We start from the raw sequence: 18,263 nt of genomic DNA, 5'->3' as shown, positions 1-18,263 counted from the left end.
GAGATGTCGCAACAGATTCGCGCCGCGGCGTATTCACACCTGAAGATCGTTAAAACTTTCATAACGAGCTGCGAAGACGCACATGGCAATCTGCATACCGGTATACAGTCGCGCATTAAACTAGAATGTGACGACCGAGAGTCATTTTCGGGTACAGGCCTCAATATCAGCTGGCAAAGAGAACCACGATAATCCCTATCGCAAAGCCGCTTAACCCACATACGGAACTCGCTCGTCCGGAAACGCGAAATCAATAATTACCGTCGCTCGCGTGAAACTACGTATGCGCGTACATAAAGAGTACTCAGCATCCTTTTCGAGCAAAAATTTAATGTATAACGGCTTGGAATCGATCCGATCACAACGGGAGACGAAATAAAGCAATAACGCCTCGAAAGTGTAAATAAACAGAACGAGTTTTCACTCGAGCTCCTCCTTCGCGTATTTAAATTAGCGAAACGCCGACTCGCGAGAAAATGATGGGTTCTCGGCTGTGTATATGTGTGTAGATGTATCGTGTTTGAAACCAGGTCAGGTTCGCGTCCGCCAACAGGTTTCTCGCGACGGGTCTTGCGACATGTGCTGTACGTTATAGTGCCCGCAATTTTTGGGATGAGAAGTAGCGGTTCTTCTGGGCCGCGCTGGTGTGCGATCAGGGCTTGTGGGTCAGCGACGATCGGCGGGAGACAAACGCGCTGTGTGAATTGGCAGTTTTTACTCTGTAATAAAATGAACAGAGCTATAATGCGCCGTTAGACAGATAAGAGTGTAGAACCGCGAATGAATCATTGAGAAATTTCTATTGTGTATCGCTGCAATGGTAAATGCTCGCGCTGAACCGTCGTTTCGTTGGGAAACAATCATCTTGTATAAACGAGTTCTCTCTTAAATTCGTCGGCAGTTATGAGAAGCACTATCCTATTGTCAGCTGCAAAAGGGATGTCTTTGGGAAAATTCTCATCGCGACTGAGTGAGTTATTTTGTCGACGCGGCTGTTGAGATAATTGTCCCGGTTAAGAGCCATGGTCTCAATCTTCGTCGATTTTTCTTCGCGCTTCAACTATTGTACACGTTATACACACAGTCGCGCGCGCGCATTCCGGCGAGAGAAGGCGTCTTAATGGTCGTTGTTCAGCCGCTTCCTGGAATATCTCTATATCAATTAGCGGCACGCTAAGCTCTCGGTTACTCGAGAAATTAATGATACGTCCTAAACCAGCATCACAGTTACGCAGTTAGCAATGTGCTCGCAAATTGCAATAGAATTTTGTCGCAATTTTCCCTAGCAGATAACGTTAATTGATCGAGCTATAGTACATACACAAGAGATTTTTGATTGCCCAACTATTCCTGGTGTTCACAGCGATATCCATCCTCCTTTGTTTACCAACAACGCAAAATAAAAAAAAACACATCTCACTCGCTACCCGTCACGTGTAAATAATCAGCCATATCCCGACGCACAATAGCTCGACGCTCCCAGCATTTTTATGAAGCGTCCGTACTGTGGCGTCGCGGGAATTTAAAATTCTCATAAAAATATTCTAACGGCTTCTCTTTTTTCCGCAAATCCCGCTTCGCTCGTATACGCAGAAGTAGAAGCAAAGGAAGAAGAAGAAACGAGTCATGAAAATCATACATGTGTCCCGCAGGACACGACGAGGGCCGTATACACGAGGCAAGCAGTATTTTCTTCACGTTCTTCAGGGGCGCCGCATCGTCGCGGGCTTTGCGTGAAAAGCTCCGCGGAAAGCTCGAAAGCTGTATAGCCACAGCCGAGCTTGCGGCAGAAGGAATTCCGCGGCTGCACAGGTATGTACACCGCGCCCGCGAGAAATGCGCGAGCTGTAGCGGCGCTCGTGACTAACGTAATAGATAGTACTGTATAGCGCGAGGATGTTTCCGGTATGTACCGTTTATGGAGTAATGCCGATTTAATGGGCATGGAGTTGAAGAAAAACGAGCGCGATGCGCGCCTCGTTATTTTTATTTTTATTAACGTACGCGCGTTTTCTATTCCTCATATTCTTTATTTCATCTAGATCGCTTTAAATTTAATACAACAATTAATAATACAACAGAAAATTAAAAATAATAATAAATTCTCGGAAAGGGAACCATCAACTCTCCAGAAAGAACGCGAAGGTCCAAGGCATAAAGGAGCACCAGGACAAGAGATAGAGCCCATCAAGATAAAGAAAGATCGCCGGGCCCGCGAAGTTCAGTGCCGCGCAAAGGTCAGCCAAGGTCAAGAGCAAGGACCGCGACTCCGAAAAATCATCGCTCCAAAGTCGAAACGAAGCGAAGCGTCTCCCTTTCAGAGATCGTTCAGAAAGACCTCTGCAGTCGACAAAAGCGTTCGCACACCTTCGAAACGATTGCTCTGCGACGAAAAAAAGAGACGAAGAGAAATGATCGAAAAAAGGAAAAGCGAGAACGGCATTCGCAGCGCGAAAGCGCCGGCAGCATGCGGAGAGCGAGAGAGGCCGTATGCTCTCCCGCCCCTGTCTTCGTACACGCGGCGCCATATAAAAGCACAGCCGGGACTTTTTCTCGGCTTCCGCCGCGACTGTATACGCACTCACGAACGAACGGGCGCGCGCGATGGACAAGCGGATGTGCTGGCTGGCGCTATGCTGGCTTCTCGGCTGTCGCGACAATAAGCGCGACACGAAGATCCACGCCGGTGGTGTCAATAGCCTCACCGGTTCGGTTACCGATCTCACCAACAGCCACGGCTATCCTTGGCCCCAGCCCAACACCTACATAACCAGATGGGACAAGGTCAATCTCGACGAGATACTCGACAGCAAGAGACTGCTGCAGCACTACTTCAATTGCCTCATGTCCAAGGGACCCTGCCCGCCCGATGGTCTTGAGTTGAAACGTGAGTGTGCAGTGCTGCGGTACCGGTACTATCGTATGCTTACACAGTGAAGTGCGCGGAGACGAGATTTATTGCTTTTGTGTGATTCCTTTTCTAATTTATTCGAAAATTTGTCGTGAGTTTGAATACTAGTGATTTATTTTTTCTTTTTTTTTGAGTTGAATTCTTTGTTCGTCGAGTCGCATCGAAATGGCGTGATTTCGATCATCCTCTGGAAATTCAAATTATCTTTGTGAAACGCAGTTGAATTCTTCATCAAGCGCACTACACGCACTGGAGTGAATATTCTAATCTTGAGTGGTAACGAAAAAAATTAGAGATTGTATGCAGTCTATAAAGAAAAACATTATCTCAACGGTATCGTTTATCCATTTGAAAACCAGCTAAATGACGAGTTGTGCACTTTAAAGACGCATGCTTTACTTAATTCCGCGATTACAAGGCTTGACTCACGCAGATAATAGCAAAGTAAATACGCATGTTTAATCTCGAATTAAGTTCTAGAAAAGACTTGTTATTCAAATTTTTCAACCTCATAACGACGTATTATCCTTCCGCGCAAAATTAAACTTTTTATAATGGGCAAACGTAAACAAAGATTTTGTATTCTTATACGGCTACAAAGAGCAATTTGTGAGGACAAAATTGAATGGACTTGATATGTATATTAGTAAGCGAAAAAACCACGCGAGTTGAATGAAAACATAAAAGTTCAATGACATGCCAGCGTCAATGGAATCCCGGAAGATTAATCACCGCTCCTCGTTTTCATATAGAACGATTTTAAATAGATCCATCCGAGCCATCAGTGGCATGCGTATTACATTCGGCTGGTTTCAAACAGTGCATTCATCACGTTCTTCCGCTGCGCATTTTGTCGCAAGTTGTTTACAATCTCAAATTGGGATCCGCTTATTCCGCGGTATATTTTTAGCCGCGCAATACAATGGAATCTACTCGCTCATATTACTATTCTAAATTTTCAATTAAAACCACTCGCTTCTGTATTCATTCGACGCCGAATACATTATAATATACCGCGACGATCGATCCAAACTTTCTATACAATTCAACGTTGACGAAATCCAGCCGCGTGCATGCTTAAAACGCCAGTAAGATCTCAGCCATGACGACTAGCACGACGACGACACGCGTCCGCACTCTTGTCTCTCAACTTATTTCGTCGCAACCTCCTGCGTACACTTATACGCAGGGGGCAGAAATCTCACGCAGTAGCGCAAGCGGAAACCGCGCGCACACAAGGTCGATCGCGCACGTGACTTACGCAACTGCATCGCGATGCACGAATCGCCGGCTTCGCTGATCGTTCGCGGATAGAGAACGCGTATGACTTTATGGTGTATACTGTTTCCCGTCCAGCTTGTAATTAAAGAGCTCTCGCGCTTTTTTTTTTTGCTTATCATAAACTCGAAAGTTGCCGCTGCGCGTAATCTGATCGGCGAAGAAAGGACGGTTGCGTGCCGCCGCCGCTTCTGTCGTTTCTGTGTCGAGACGTGTATTGTTGTTGCGTCCTTTTTTCGTAAGCGCGCGCGCGCGCGAATTGGAAAAGTTTGAATCGTTACTTATCTGTTGCAGGTAATCTTCCCGAGGCGTTGGCGAACGCCTGCGCGAAGTGCTCCAAGAGCCAGATCGAGGGCGCTGTCAAAGTTATTCGCTACCTCAGGTGAGTTTGACAAAGTAGTTATAAGACAATGTAACCGATGATTGACACTCGTGTAATAGTTTCTTATGCTATTGCTCCGCGTAATAGCCTAAGCTATTGATATGCATCGGTAGTATGGAGGCAATCGATTAATCTTCGTTATTTACCGTCGCTCGATCAGCTGCGAGAGAACAAAAAATATCGCGCATTCTGTCCCAGAATTAACAAAGACTATACGTTTCTACTCTCGCGGGTCGTCTCTTCCTCTCTCGACAAAAAACGAAACGGAGGCAGAAGCAGGAAGCGTTCCGTCGCGCACGCTAATCGCGGATGCTCCCCCACCCACGCGTGTATGCTCGGATTTTATCGGGGAGCGAACCACTTTCGTGTCCGGAATCCAAATAGAACGAAGCGCATGACGTGCGCGAGTAAATATGTACCTACTCCGCAGCAGAGCGACAGTTGGTCAATCGTTATTAATCGTCTCTTCATTGTGGGCTCGTATACGTATACGTACGATCGCTTGTTCAGTGACTCTCGCGAGGGCCTTTTGCGGACTGATTGATGGTGCAGTAGACTAAGTGCGTGTTTGCTTTCGAAATCAATTGCTGTACGGGTAATACATTTTTTTATGATCGAAACGTTAAGCGAATCACCGCTACCTACCCGAGCATTGTCCAAACTTTCATGTTTTGACGAACTTGTCGCATAGTCGCGAGGAGAAATCAAGGCGGGTTAAACTTCGAATGAATCACAGCAGCCGGAGATATCGCGCAGGAGATACGCAGAGCCAAATATTAATTACGACTGTAGCGCCGGATTATCATTCAAGAATGTTACGTGCCTCTGCAGAGCAGATGTATTTTAAACCTTCTCTCACGCGGGATTATATAAAGAGAAAATTGGCGAATTCGAAATTTCTCCTAATCTACATAAAAAGAAAAAAACTATATATACACATAAATAAACATGACTGAAGCGCCTTTTCTCTTCCGATTTCAGAGAATTCGAGCCGGTCAAGTTCGAGATCCTAGCCAACAAGTACGACCCGCAGGGTATCTACCGGAAAATGTACTTCGAGGCATCGCCCGAGGAGACGAACAACAGCCTGAACAACGATCAGCAGTCTATCGATAATCGTCGCCGACGACGACGTCGACGAAAACGTTTAGCTCGTTGACGTAGCGCGACAACGCGTTCCTTTATTATGCAAATCTGTTGGGATTCGAGGCTGCGGTGCGTTCGATCGCGTGTCTGCAGTCCGAACTCGTGTTTTATTTATGCTAGTTATTTATTACATGCCATTAGTCTATAAGTGTTGTTATTATTATTATTATTATTATTATTATTATTATTATTATTATTATTATTATTATTATTATTATTATTATTATTATTATTATTATTATTATCATTTTTATCACGACGATTGTATTGTTAGTTGACGAGCCGAACGCGCTATTTTTATACACGAAAGATGATATTGAAAGTGCGAATAAACGAATAATATGCTTTCTCTTCTATGACAGTGCAAAATTATTTTTATTTTCTATAAAACCATAATAACGATTCTCATTTGCAGCACCTAAATATATATCTTTGACTCTTCTACAGGCGTATAATTACTAATCGATCGCAGTATATTCATCAGTCGGTATGACAATTATTGATTCGACTATAGTCCAGCTGTTGTTTTGGTATAGTTTGAGAATCAGCAATTGATACTGCCAAACTTCTCCTCGAACTTTCTTCGAAGCGCTCCGCTCGGGTCTCTTATTTTGCGTACCTCTTCGTAGTCAGCTCTTCGCTTCTGGCATATGTATTCTAAGCCTTCCTTAAACTTCGCTATGTGCTCCGGCAGGCATTTGGCGCACTCGGTCTCGATTATTTCAGGAATCAATTCTGAAAGCGAATCGTGATTTTTTAAGATTGATATTTGAGAATTTTTTTTTTTTAGATGGAATACGCTTATCTTATATAAATTTTGAATTTTCTGACTTTCATTTTTAGCAGCGAAATTCGTTGCAATATTAAGATTGCAACGCTTAAATATTCACCGTAAAATTTAAGGAGAAAATTCGTCATTAATGTTAACCATATCCACCCTTTATCGAAAGTCTACAAAGAGGCATCTTAGCCCTCTACAAAGCGTATACAAACACGATACACTCGCAATCGATCCCCATCCGATAAACGCCACACATATACACGCGCGAGCACTTACTCTTGAATTGAGTTACGTCTCGAGGGCATCCAGAGAGCTTATCCGCTAGCAAGCACTCCTTGTACTTCTTGAAGAGCCTGTCGTTGTCCACGATCGGTTTGAAGTCTATTTCAAGCCACGCCTTGGGATAATGGTCCCCGATCTCCTCTTTCTTCTCTTGCGCTTGAGTTACACCGACCATCAACAAGACCGCCAACACAGTCAGGTAAACTCCGTACTTCGACATTGTTCTCGGCTGCTCTCGGTATGCCTACACGATTCGACAGCTTCGCGCCGATTAGATCGATCGCCACTGCATTCGGACTCTTTTATAATGATCGCCGGCAGAGTTTTTCCGATCCGTATGAGATCCTCGAGGCAAACCTGTTTCCAACACAAGTGACTTTGAGATTGTGTAATTTGCGCCGGCCAGTGGGTTAGATTTATGTGTAGAACACTCGGAATCGCTGACGCCAACCTTTTTTTCTCTATTTTTCACTCGATTTGCATGTTCAACAATAAGAGTATATGCGGACGCCCGATCCAAAGACGTCAGAGTGCGATTTGCGCAGGTATAGATTCGCTTTTACGAATCGGAAAAAAAGAAATGACTCGCTTCATTGTTGTGCTCGCTAAGAGATGAACTTCAGTTCGTTTACGATTTCCATCAAAATTGGTTTATAACCTCTCTAAAAAAATAGCTAAGGATAAATTCTGCATTATAATATACAAGGATTTAAGATGCGTCTATAAAAAATTTTAGGGAACAAGGAAGCGCTCCAAATTATAAGATTATCTCAGCATGGAAAAAATATGTTTACCTCCGTCGCAAAAGAGAACAGGTTCTGCAGAGGTGGGCCCACACGATTGGAGTGGAATGAATTCGCAGCAAAAATTGTCACTTTCTCGAGCTCTGCGAAATGTACATCCGGACGACAAGCGATTGTACCGGTGTATCGAAGCGACTGCAAGAAAAATGATCGATAATCCAAATCAAGACGTAGCTACTACAAGAAACTCTGAATTACTTACCGACTGCGACTGTTCGGAAGACTCTTCAGATTTGAACAGCTCATTCTGGGACTTATTCAAATCCAAAAGCTACACGGAAGAGCAGCTTCAGCGCTTCCTCGACGTCATTCAAGAAAGACTCAACGAAGAGCTAAACAAACGTATCACCAGTAACGACAAATGTAAAGTATGCACTACGAAAAAAGCTGCCGAGTACTGTATCGTCCGCGTGATCGTGAGCTCGTCGAGTGATGACTTCAGCAGGTATACTTTCCTTAAAAATCGCTTACACGGCTTGCCGATTTCTCAACCGATCGAAAACATTTCGAACAAACACGAGCAGCCTCGATGAACTCTGCTCCTGCATCAGCGATACGGAATCCGTCCCCTTGTCGTGTAGCGAGCGAAAACTCGCGCGGGGCAAATGCGAATCGAGAAGCAAACCGATCGTCTTCCGGCACTGTGGAAACCTGTTAAAGGTCCCTTCGGATTCTTTCGACCTTCCGTTGAAGCCCTTCAGAGTAGACTACGTCGGAAAATCTGAGGAGATCGGCAAGTGGGGCGACTTCTTCGATCTTGTTGACCGAGTATTAAGGGAGAGGGATTTGAGGTTGATGAGACGTAGAATGAAAGATTGGGAAGGTAACTATTGCGCGGACGTCTGCACGATGATGCCCAGGCGTAGGGACGATTTCGAGAATCTGGAGAGATTCAGAGACATCGAGACCTACGGGTTCTCCACTTTCTGCAGAGGACTCATGAGATGGTTGTCTACATTATTCCCCTACGATCACAAACTCTACGTTGTTTTTACGTCAATGATTTTTATTCTTCAGGTCCAACTGTACCACGAAACGGTGGGACTGCATAACTCGTTACCCACACCTCGTGATCCACTTGCCGTCGATGAGCTTTCCCTGTCATCTCAGATGCACAGCTCGAAAGCATTTCGAAGCTCTGCAAAAGATTCAAGTATCGTAGCCTCGTATCTTCTACATCGGCAAAGAAAAATGACGAAAAATATCCAAAACGATCATCCTCCAATGTAGATCGGCAGATTGGGTTGGCTGGTAAACGAAAACGCCCAAGTTCTCTACGTGTACCCGGGTAAATCGAATTTCGAAACGAAGTGCATCCTGGAAAACTTCGTGACCATCGCCAGACCCGACGTGTCCCTGTCAAGGCTGTGGATAGTCGAGAACGACGACCAGTGGTTAATATCGAGAGACAATCGTCGCAGACGATGAGTAACCGGTAATTTTCGAAACGGAAAACGGTTAATCGATATGTTTACTTCGAAGCCTCTGCGAAGACGTGGAGGAGGATTACCGCAGCGGCTGCGAGAGTCTCTTCTACACGCCCAGCGTCTATCGGCGAGTGAGGCACCTCACGGCCGGCCGTCACGGATTCATTATTCCGGGCGTACTCAGCAAAACGGACGTACTCATCGCCTGCGAATTAAAAACGTCGATCATAGGTGAGGAGCGCTTCAATTAAACGGAATACTTTTCGAAGAAGTATACCATACAATGTGACGCTGTTCTGTCGTTGATTCATCTAAAGTTCGCGGCCACCGCGCAGTAAACGGGCAATTTATATCCTTATACAAAAAGTTTTTATTTGCATCTGCTCTGTCGCGTCCAAAAAAATCACACTTTTAACGACGAGCACCAAAAGCGTAAACACATCGATCGTTGATTTACGCACCGGCTTGATGATCTCCCAAAAAGAGAAACCGCGTCGGTCAGCAAAAGAATGGGGGAAAAAAGGCAATCGCGATAGTCGCATCAGCGACAAAGAAAACACGGAGCGGTAAGCCAAGTCGCGAAGTCGGCTGTGCCGCCGCGCGACAAATGCACGTTGCAGGTGAACGACACACACGTTTCTGCCTCTTTCTTTCTCTTATCTCTATCCGCGCGCAGGTCCCTGCTTAAAGTTCCAGGAGCGTCTGCTCAACAAGCGCTACGTGCTGTCGCTGCTGGCCGAGTCGCGTGTCCCGCATCCGCCGTTCACCGACGTACGGAATTTCAGCGACGTAAGGGATATGCATGTTTCGTGTTTACATTTGAGATACACATATGGGATTCGAATTTCCCGCTTCGATGCGTCCATCAGCTCGAATTTTCATACATTTTCTATCTTCCCTGGCCATTCGTATAACACAACGTGGTATACCTGTACAGCTGTGCGAGAAAATGTCCGAGATGATGAGGGCACCGGAGGAGAGAGGAAGCGGGCCGAGGAAATGGCTGCTAAAGGTCAACTGCGGTTTCTGCGGCAATCAGAGCGCGCTCATCTGTCTCGACGAGTGTCTCCGGTCCAAGGTGAGCCGAGATGCAACTGCGGATATCATTGCTTCGCTCAAGTGCTGCGTATCTATATCGATGACTGCGATCGAAACGGGGACGATTTGTGATCGCCTATGTATATAGCGTCTTGCCATGCTCGGTTGTTTCTACTTAGACAGTACGTTATTTTTCTCTCATTCTCTAGCTCGCGGCTTTGAATTAATCTACGCGACGCCTGATTTCTTCTTGTGCATTTGAATACGCCGAGCTGGCTGCACGTGAATTCAAGTATAAGAAAAATGCATCTTAAAAAGTGGCACACTTTCGACGCTGATGACCTAGTCCGCGCACAGCTGTACAACATATGTTCTTAAACACACATACACATTCGCGCACGTGGCTCTGCAGCTGTACGGTTGTATCGGAATAATTGGAATTTTACATTTTCCTCTCGAAAGGAAGAAATGCCGGCATATCTGGCCGACTTGCTGCCACGAAAGCTTAAAGTGAATAAGGAGGCTTATAAGGACGTCAAAGATTTCTTCGTCGAATTGGAGCAACACGGTGAGTGTGATATTGTAATTTTAGCTTCTCGACGCTGATTGACATTTCGAGTAGAGGATGATGATTTGTATTTTTGAAATATAAAGTCGCGGGAAACACTAGCCGTATATATCGTAACGCCGATGTTTACACGCGAGAGAAGGAGTTGCGCAACGTTTACGGAAGTAGAGGCGTAATAACAAAGGTACATGAGCGCAATGTTTTGATCCGAGTTTTTCGGAACGAAAAGTTTACTTCGTTAGCGATTGTGAAAAATTAAATTCGCATACGTATAATATGTCACGCGACGATACGTTCGCTATATGAGGCAGACCCTTATTTCGACGACGTCTCAGTCATTAAAGAGACAAACAGTGTGCGTGGGTTTTGCGTGCAATGATTGGCTTCGTTATTAACGACCATCCATAGAGATAGAAAGTTAAGTCAGTGCAAGCAGACATGGTAACGCTCGTAGTGATGCTTCTGTTCGTAACCATCGAGGTGATGATGGTGAAGGTCGCGATAGTCGAGTCCGATAGAGGAGACGAGAGTCCTTGAGAATCTACCCTCGTCGAAGAAAAGAGAAACAAAATAAATCGAACCTACTCTCGTCTTCAGGCGGAGTGCTAACCGTCTGCCCACCCGGCAATTACCGCTCGGTGAGCCTGGGCTGTTTCATCGAACACGACACGGCCAAGGCTTGTCTGCGCACAGCAGCTGACGTCATCCAGTGTCACGAGAACTGCTGCTGGATCGACCTGGGCTACGTCGTGCCACAGACCAGTCTGCCGGAGGATTTGCTCCAGGTGTTGGTGTCGAAAGTGGGCGAGGTAATGGTGACGGAGCAGTACATCGGCTTCTTCGGCGTCGACGTCGTCGTCTTTGAAGAGGAAAAGGTATGGTTGCTGCTGGGATTTGAATTAGAGAATATAGCTGATGTGTATTATTTTTCCTTGTACGAGTGAGATAAAAACTTTATGGAGGATCGTATGCAGGCGTCCTTCGTTGGAAATTGCAACTTATGCGTTTATACTTTGTCGTATTCAGTCAAGAGAATCTGCATACGCGCCGGATCAAAGTAATAAGCGTTGTTGTATTTTACAACATTTAAAGGCATGATTTGATATTGAGTTATAGTATAGCATGCATCGATTCATACGAAATCCGGTTATTGCTTTTTTAAAAAGACAAGGATCTATATTATGTGAGAGATTCAAACCAGGATATTAAATTAAATTTTTTTAATTTTCACATAATTATAGAATTCATATCTTGATTGAAATTTTCCGGAAAATGTATATCCTCTCAAAAAATTGACGGCCGGGCGTTTTAAATAACTGGAATACACAATTCAATCAGCTGTTTCAAAAAGAAGGATCTTCCATAGGAATTAAAGTACTGGGTGGTGGACATCGATCCCTACTACACAGACCTACTTTCATTCGACGACTGGAGAAGATTTTGCTTGGACATCCCGATCTTAGCGAGGTAAGTAAGGCGACCGCAAAAAATTCTCTTCGTCTTCACTACTTATCCGAAATCATCATCCGATTAAATTCTAGTTACAGCGAAAATTGTTCTCCATCGCCATGCGAAGGATCTCGAAGACCGTCGAGCTTGACTTCGAATCATCGTTTCGTCGTCTGCAGCGGAAAATTGTACGTCGACGGTCTACTCCTCTCGTCTCTCCATCTATTCTCCGATCTGTTAAAGCGACAGAAAATCGCCTATAGTTTCAAGGTATACAACTTACACTATATACTCGGCTATACGATAAACAAAAAACTTTACGATCGTGACACTGATTCGTCATTACGACTCCACGCAGGCCAAAACGGGCTGCATGATCTGTCCCCTCGACGGCGAGAAGCGGGCTTTCTTGCTGTTCAGCTTCTGCAGATCGAGGGAGTCAGCTCTGAGGAACTTCGTCACGGCTCTAAAGGCTCTTAACTCGGCAGCCTCGAGGAGTGGCGACTGCAGTAGCCTGAGGAGCAACGTCCTCGTACGTATACGGCAGCTAATATTTTCATTGAATCATCCTCGTAAAACGATCCGAGACAACCCTAACCGAGCGCGCTTTTAATTACACCGTGAAAGCAGCCGTCATTTTCAAGAAAAATCGTCCAATCTCTTTTCAGAATCTCGCGCGAGATATGGAAAGAGTCTACGGCCTGGCCTAAGAGACGCGAAAAACCAAGAGAAATGTCGCGTCTCGGCTGCATAATGACGAGAAGAAAAAAGCGCTTTTCCTTTTTAAGAGAGAGCGAGGAAGAGAGAGAGAGAGAGAGAGAGAGAGAGAGAGAGAGAGAGAGAGAGAGAGAGAGAGAGACTGACCGACGACGACAACAACACACTCTCTCACGACTTCTGCTGCTGCTGCTGCTGCTGTGGCCTCCTCCGCTCAATGGGTTTATTAACCGCGCTCCCATTGTCTCGTTCTAACAATGGATAAACTCACGTCTCGTTCTTTTGTCGCTCGCGCTCTCTGCATATCCATATACATTGGCATTGCACACACACAGAGTCACCTGGCTCCGCCATTGTCGCGCTCATCCGACAGTCGATAAGTCGGGTCAGGCTATCGAGCGAGAAACGAGAATTTATGTATTATATAGCTCTTATACATGCAAGTGTACGGCCGCGCGAGAGCGACGTGTATATGTGTATACGCATAGTGCGCAGAGAGCGAGGCTTTGTTCTTATCGACGACGGGTACGGCAGACGCTGCTCGCGGCTCGACAGAGGCCGCGCGTGTGTATCCGCAGCACAGAGCAAGAGAGAGAGAGAGAGAGAGAGAGAGAGAGAGAGAGAGAGAGAGAGAGAGAGAGAGAGAGCTGAGGCGGCTTTTGTTGAATTATGCGCCGCCGCGGAATTGCCAGTGAGCGCTGAGCCGAGCTGAGCTTGAGATAGGAGGCCCGAGGAAACATGTGTGTCATTGTCTGCAGCGCGCAGCCACAACGGCGAGCACAGCTGCTTTTTAATGATTACGAGCGGCGGGTGCTCGCTAGAGGATAAGCGATATTTTTTGTTAATTTTTTTTTCTACCACTTTGTACACATCGGTATGTAGAATATACCTACGTTCCATAATAATAGCTCAACTTGGCGACCGTTGAATCGTCGCCTCCAACAACCCTCATCAAAGTTACAGCTCAAAGCACATATAATCCGACAAACGCTACCGCCGCACCTTTCGCAGTCCATCAATCAAATCGGCCCAGAATCCGGGAGCGTGGAGACCGCATCGCGCGCGCTTATATGCTCGGAATTTCGCGAGCTCAAACGCCCCACATCGGTGATCGAATCGTGTAAAAAAAGCGTGATCACTCCTTTATCTGCTGCACGTTTTCATCCCGAGCGTATATATGTATATATGGGCGAGTTGAGGGAGAGAAAGAGAGAGATAGGCGCACGAAGGCTCCGACGATCGACGTATATACGTATAGCCCCTATCGCCCGGTATTAATCGGCCTGCCGCTCAAAAGAGTATATATGCGCGCGCTCACCTGGGCTCTATATCGACGGGTCGATTCGTCGCTTCGCCTATACACTGTATGGAGCTTCTTTTTATTCTCTTTCTCTGTATCTCTCGCGCCCTTTCGGTGAAATTCTTATTTTTAGACCGTTTGAGAGAAGGCCGCTTTATTTGCGGCCACGGTGATTGGCATCGGTGTATATATGCGTAGCTCCGCGAGAAAATATGGTTGGAAATTATAGGAAAATATCGATTTTATCGCGGTTCTACGTACATTATATCTATAGGTATGAGTTATTATAAACACACACACACACACACACGCGCGCGCGCGTACAGACGCGGAGAAGAGAAACGTATCGCGTTCCTTTGCACCCTTTTTACGAAACTCTGTGTGTTTATCGACGAGGTGCCCTTTATAGCTCTCGGCACATACAGGCGCGGGGGAAATTCAACGGCGACAGCTGATACGACGTCGGAATATAAGTTGCGGGAACGTTGATGTAAACGTATCTGCAACGCGCCGCGAGTTGCGACGAGAGGCGATACGAATGGACGAGAATTTTAGAGCGTATCTCCCTTTCGTGTCGTTCGTCGCTACTGTGTACAGGTGACAATAAAACTCGCGTTGAAAAGCTCGCCTGGCGTCTAATTACATATCGAATTATTCTACCGCGAAATACTGGGTCGATCGCAGCCTTGAATCGCGAATGGAAAGATGACCCTGCGTGTACACGCTGCGCGGGAGAAAAGTTGACGCGCGGCATCTCCACTGTCATCCGCTTCTCTTCCTCTCCGTCGAAAGGCAATTCCTGACGCGATAAAGTCACTTCACTATAGATATATACTCGACGTGTCAACACTTCTGCTCATACGTGTGTGTATATACGTACCTGTGTGAACAGAATCACGACGACGAATTTCACAACAGGTGCATAAAGTCGTAGAGAGAAAAAGAGAAATCGCCGGAAATTGATCCGCGTGCGTGTCGATATATGTATATGCCCTTAGGAAAGCGAATCTACGACTGACTTTGCCTTTTGATACAGATATTTTCCACTATCGCGTGACCGCCGTGAAAATGGGAATTCACGTGTCATACGGGAGAGTCTCCGGGAATATCGAAAGATGCGCATCAGTGACAGTTCAGAGACGGGTGTTACATTTTCCCTCTAGCCAATCGGTTTGGCAATCAAGTGGATTTGCTCCCGATTGAGAACGCGAGAAAATTAAAAAAAGAACGAAGGTTTCACCAAACTTTCGAGTGAACTACGAATGCGCGCTATACACATACGTTTTCCACTGCCATATCAAAAATCCTCAATCGCAACCAAAGTAATACCTATAGCAATGTATACAACCATTACTACCCGCAAGCATGCACCCGTTACTCATTCGCCCGCCTAGATCAATATTACCGCACCTCACGCACACACACACACTGAACCCCTCACTTTACAATCCAAACAAATCCCACGTCAATCGCGTTTCAAAACAACAACAGCAACACACTGCAACAATAACCCCGAAAACAGCGTCTGCGTGACGGATCCATATTTCTCTCTCCCTCGACCGCTTCCGCAACAATCGGCTCTAATCTACCTGCGCGTCTTGCCGAAAAACGGCGCAATAAAAAAGGTACAGTAACGCCACGCGCGAGTGAACAGCACGCGAAGAGTCTCCCGAAAAAGGGAGCTCGCGCAAAGGTGGATAAAAATAAAGAGAGCCCCTCCGCCCAAAGCAATGCGCGAGCGCGTTTTCACGCACGCTATATGCTTTTTCCGCTTTAATCACCGCCGGCGCGCGCGTTTATACCGCGTGTTTCGGATTCAGACTTCGTCGCACGCTGCGGCAAAAATTAAAAAAAAGTAGACGGGCTTAACAAGACACAGCCGCAGCCGAGACAGAAGAGGAAGAAGAAGGGAGGAAAAGAGACGAAAGAGACTCGGAATATCCACTTCGCGCGCTGTCTCTAACGAATCGGACGCGCAGAGCGCAGTAGTGCAATCAACGAAGCAGAGCTTTTTCTTCATCCGAAAAAGGCGAGATCCACTATTTCGACGCTCTCTCTCTCTCTCTCTCTCTCTCTCTCTCTCTCTCCGCGACGTTTTTGTGTTCTCTCGAATAAAGTGGCTGTATAATATCGATTGAAAATCCCCGACCTTTTACGCGCCGAGAATTTCCATGAGCGAGGGCACTGCTACTCCAGAGAAAGAGAGAGGGAGAGGTAGAAACAGTAACGAATTGCGCCGCCGGTAATAAGTCGCTATAAGAATTACCTGAACGAAACGTAGCTCGGTCTCGTGACGGAATTCGACCCTTTCGCGAGCTTCCAGGAAACAGGAGCAATATTAAGTTTCGCGCGACAGCCTTTTTGCCAGGGACAGGTCGAAAAATACAGTCAATTGCAGACCACTTCTCTTCTTTATCGTCCGTTTGAATATTCCGCAGCTTTTGACCTCCCTGCATCGGATGTCGACCTCTTTCGATGGATATTCAATGCTGTGCAATCGTTATATACCTATATTCAGCTATGCCATCTACGTATGCGCTAATTTCCATCGCGACGACACGGGCTTCTTAAAGGAATCCGATAAGTCGCGAGGAATTCTCATTACGTACGACGCGAGCGTAAAATTCTCCCGACTACTCCGAGAATAATATCTCTCTCTCTCTCTCTCTCTCTCTCTCTCTCTCTCTCTCTCTCTCTCTCTCTCTCTCTCTCTCTCTGTACTTACGTGCGTATGTATTTCGCGTTCCGGGAATTGATATAGATAGATATACACGTGGAGTGTAACACGTCGGAGTCGCGTGGCGCCTTATACCCCGAATAAGAAAGTCCCGGCGATGAGCAGCAGCAGCGACAGCGGCAGAGCAATCTCGACGCCGCGGGCACATGATTGCTGCGAGAGCAGCCTCTTTTCGCAATCAAAAGTGTTTCAGAGCCCCGTAGATTGAAGCGAGATGTATAGGTGGCTGGCTGTATAGCGCTGTCCGTGGGCCGAATACTTATATGTGTATGTATAAAAGCAGCCTCGTGAAGGACGTATCTGTACGCGCTATCAGCTCATTCTTTTCGTCGTTTTTCCTTCATTTTCAACCTCGGCACGTACGCGTGTGCGGCGCACAACTCGATTCTTCGACCAAAAAGTCTGTCTTGTGTATAGCAGCGGCTATTGTTGCCCGCGCGGAGTGTAAATTAATCCTTGTGTACGTATACGTCCCGAGATATTATAGGTTGGATAATACATTTTTCCTAAAGCATTTCACGCGGAATTCACCCCCGAACTATAGATCAGCTATCTCGCGAATCCAATTCCGCGCACGGCGCATCTCTGTGAACGGAAAAAGCACATATACGCGTCAGTTGAAATTAAGTCGATAAATCACAGCTCGGCTGCTACACACATACGTACAAGCGCGAAACTTTCAATGAAGTCATTTACGCGCGCGCGCGATCGATCGCGCTTCCAAACAATTTGTCGCAAACAAACGAGCCGCATTATACGAGCGCGTGTTCCAATTCATAAATCCTGGGGGCGCGGGGGAAAAATAGTGCGAAGCTGTCGATCGAGAGTGGAAGCTTCCCCTCGTAGTCAACACACGGGTTTTTTTTTGTTGCGACGCCGCAGAGTAGTAGAGCTTGGTTCGCTCCTGAAAGACCCCCCGCGTCGATCGTTCGTCAATAGGCCTTGGTAAATCGAATCACATTCGGATTGAATCCACTTTGGTCTACGCGGGAAACGACGCGGCTGATTTCGTTTAGGCCTTTGGACGCGTGATGACGCCGGGGCTTTAAAAGGGAAATCGAGTGCCGATTGGCCGGTGAGCTTGGCCAGCGTGTGAAAATGTTGTCGCAGCGAAAACAAATATCCGTCTTTCATCATTGCATTATGAAGAAGCTTTAAGAATCACAAATTTATGAATAAATTGTACATTCGAGTTCTGGGCTTGGGAAAATCGTTGTTGCCTCTTTAATTCTATATATCTATAGATATATGGTAAACGAGAAAATGATCCTTTGCGATGTATTTTTTGAAAAAAAGTACTAGGTACACCTAAAATTTAGATAAAAATTATGTCATTGCTTGAAATCATTAACAGATGCGTTGTCAGAGCTTTTCGATCTTAAGGGGCCACCACACCATTTATATAGATATACTATAAATGTTAATTTACGCGATCACTTGCTCC

General features: G+C 46.0%; 3 protein-coding genes across 5 annotated transcripts; 2 read left to right on the top strand and 1 right to left on the bottom strand.

Annotated features, from left to right (window-relative positions):
• The first annotated feature begins 56 nt into the window (after positions 1-56).
• Positions 57-6,247, top strand: LOC100115474 (ejaculatory bulb-specific protein 3-like). Its single transcript, XM_001600138.5, has 4 exons — positions 57-1,812; positions 2,114-2,887; positions 4,484-4,571; positions 5,553-6,247. Exons 2-4 carry the CDS (start codon positions 2,605-2,607, stop codon positions 5,728-5,730), a joined length of 549 nt encoding a protein of 182 aa, XP_001600188.1. The 5' UTR covers positions 57-1,812; positions 2,114-2,604; the 3' UTR covers positions 5,731-6,247.
• On the bottom strand, positions 6,069-8,187 carry LOC100113725 (putative odorant-binding protein A10). Of its 3 annotated transcripts, XM_032599855.1 has the most exons (5): positions 7,786-8,187; positions 7,575-7,718; positions 7,232-7,442; positions 6,775-7,137; positions 6,069-6,452 (listed from the first exon to the last, which is right to left on the bottom strand). In XM_032599855.1, exons 4-5 carry the CDS (start codon positions 6,998-7,000, stop codon positions 6,262-6,264), a joined length of 417 nt encoding a protein of 138 aa, XP_032455746.1. In that variant the 5' UTR covers positions 7,001-7,137; positions 7,232-7,442; positions 7,575-7,718; positions 7,786-8,187; the 3' UTR covers positions 6,069-6,261. The 3 variants fall into 3 exon arrangements, with proteins under 3 accessions (XP_032455746.1, XP_008208395.1, XP_032455745.1); XM_008210173.4 differs by lacking the exon at positions 7,786-8,187 and having other exon boundaries at positions 6,775-7,156; positions 7,575-7,717; XM_032599854.1 differs by lacking the exon at positions 7,786-8,187 and having other exon boundaries at positions 6,775-7,442; positions 7,575-7,705.
• Positions 7,556-18,029, top strand: LOC103316478 (IQ motif-containing protein H). The gene is made up of 13 exons (XM_008210171.2): positions 7,556-8,028; positions 8,108-8,530; positions 8,601-8,736; positions 8,814-8,977; positions 9,066-9,241; positions 9,687-9,799; positions 9,948-10,088; positions 10,511-10,616; positions 11,214-11,491; positions 11,983-12,083; positions 12,158-12,335; positions 12,424-12,597; positions 12,734-18,029. The coding sequence occupies exons 1-13, from the start codon at positions 7,556-7,558 to the stop codon at positions 12,773-12,775; spliced, it is 2,505 nt and encodes an 834-aa protein (XP_008208393.2). The 3' UTR covers positions 12,776-18,029.
• Positions 18,030-18,263: the final 234 nt, after the last annotated feature.

This window comes from Nasonia vitripennis, chromosome 4 (genome assembly GCF_009193385.2).
Source record: "Nasonia vitripennis strain AsymCx chromosome 4, Nvit_psr_1.1, whole genome shotgun sequence".
Classification (NCBI taxonomy): Eukaryota; Metazoa; Arthropoda; class Insecta; order Hymenoptera; family Pteromalidae; genus Nasonia; species Nasonia vitripennis.
This window is presented reverse-complemented; position numbering and strand designations above follow the sequence as displayed.